General features: G+C 40.3%; 1 protein-coding gene across 1 annotated transcript in view; it reads right to left on the reverse strand.

Annotated features, from left to right (window-relative positions):
• The window catches only part of LOC119585497, a gene marked incomplete at its 5' end in the record, with an annotated part of 2768 nt that overhangs the window by 346 nt on the left and 1724 nt on the right, over positions 1 to 698 (reverse strand). The window contains 2 exon segments of the mRNA XM_037934142.1: positions 32 to 169; positions 290 to 434. Of these exon segments, the coding sequence (XP_037790070.1) occupies positions 32 to 169; positions 290 to 434 (283 nt within the window).

Here is a 698-nt window from a genome sequence, read left to right on the forward strand (position 1 = left end):
TAAGGCAATTATAGCTCAAAATGTCGGATACCTTAATATATTCCACAGCCAGTCGTCGAGGATAGGAATAGACCCAGCGAACTGGTCTTGGTATAAATGCTTCTTCCAGGCACTAATGGGATCGGTATCTAGCAGGTCGAGACTAGTTTCGAAATTGAAGCGACGATATCTGTTGACAAAATATTTACAAATCAAATGTTAATATCAGCCGAGCAGAAATAAAATAACCAAACGAAAATCGGAAAAAAATTATACGACCCCATAAAGCAAAGAAATATCTAATCGTTACCTGCTCTGCGCCCACAACAGGACATTCGTCCGGGCCGCCAGCGTCGTGAAAGGCGGCAGCAAAGGTCTCGAAAGTCTGTCCAGTTCCGTAAAAGGGACCAATTCACCTTCGTATTCCTTCATCAACAGAAACCATAAGCCGTAGCCTGAAATATGAATGCAGATATGTAAGAGCTTTTGAAAACCGCCACCAGCAAGAGGAAGACATGAGACGATATAAAGAGGAAGGCAAAACCAAGTCATTGTGCTGATAGGATTCGCACTTTCATGTATCAAACATTGGAGATCTGTCAATACTATTTTTTTCTGGAGCCCGCGATACACAGATTCTTTGAGAATTATTTTCATCGCAAAAAATGCCAAATGCTTGTAAAACACATTCATTTATTTATTTGTCTATCTTTGTATCA

The sequence above is a fragment of the Penaeus monodon genome, chromosome 19 (assembly GCF_015228065.2).
Source record: "Penaeus monodon isolate SGIC_2016 chromosome 19, NSTDA_Pmon_1, whole genome shotgun sequence".
Lineage (NCBI taxonomy): Eukaryota > Metazoa > Arthropoda > Malacostraca > Decapoda > Penaeidae > Penaeus > Penaeus monodon.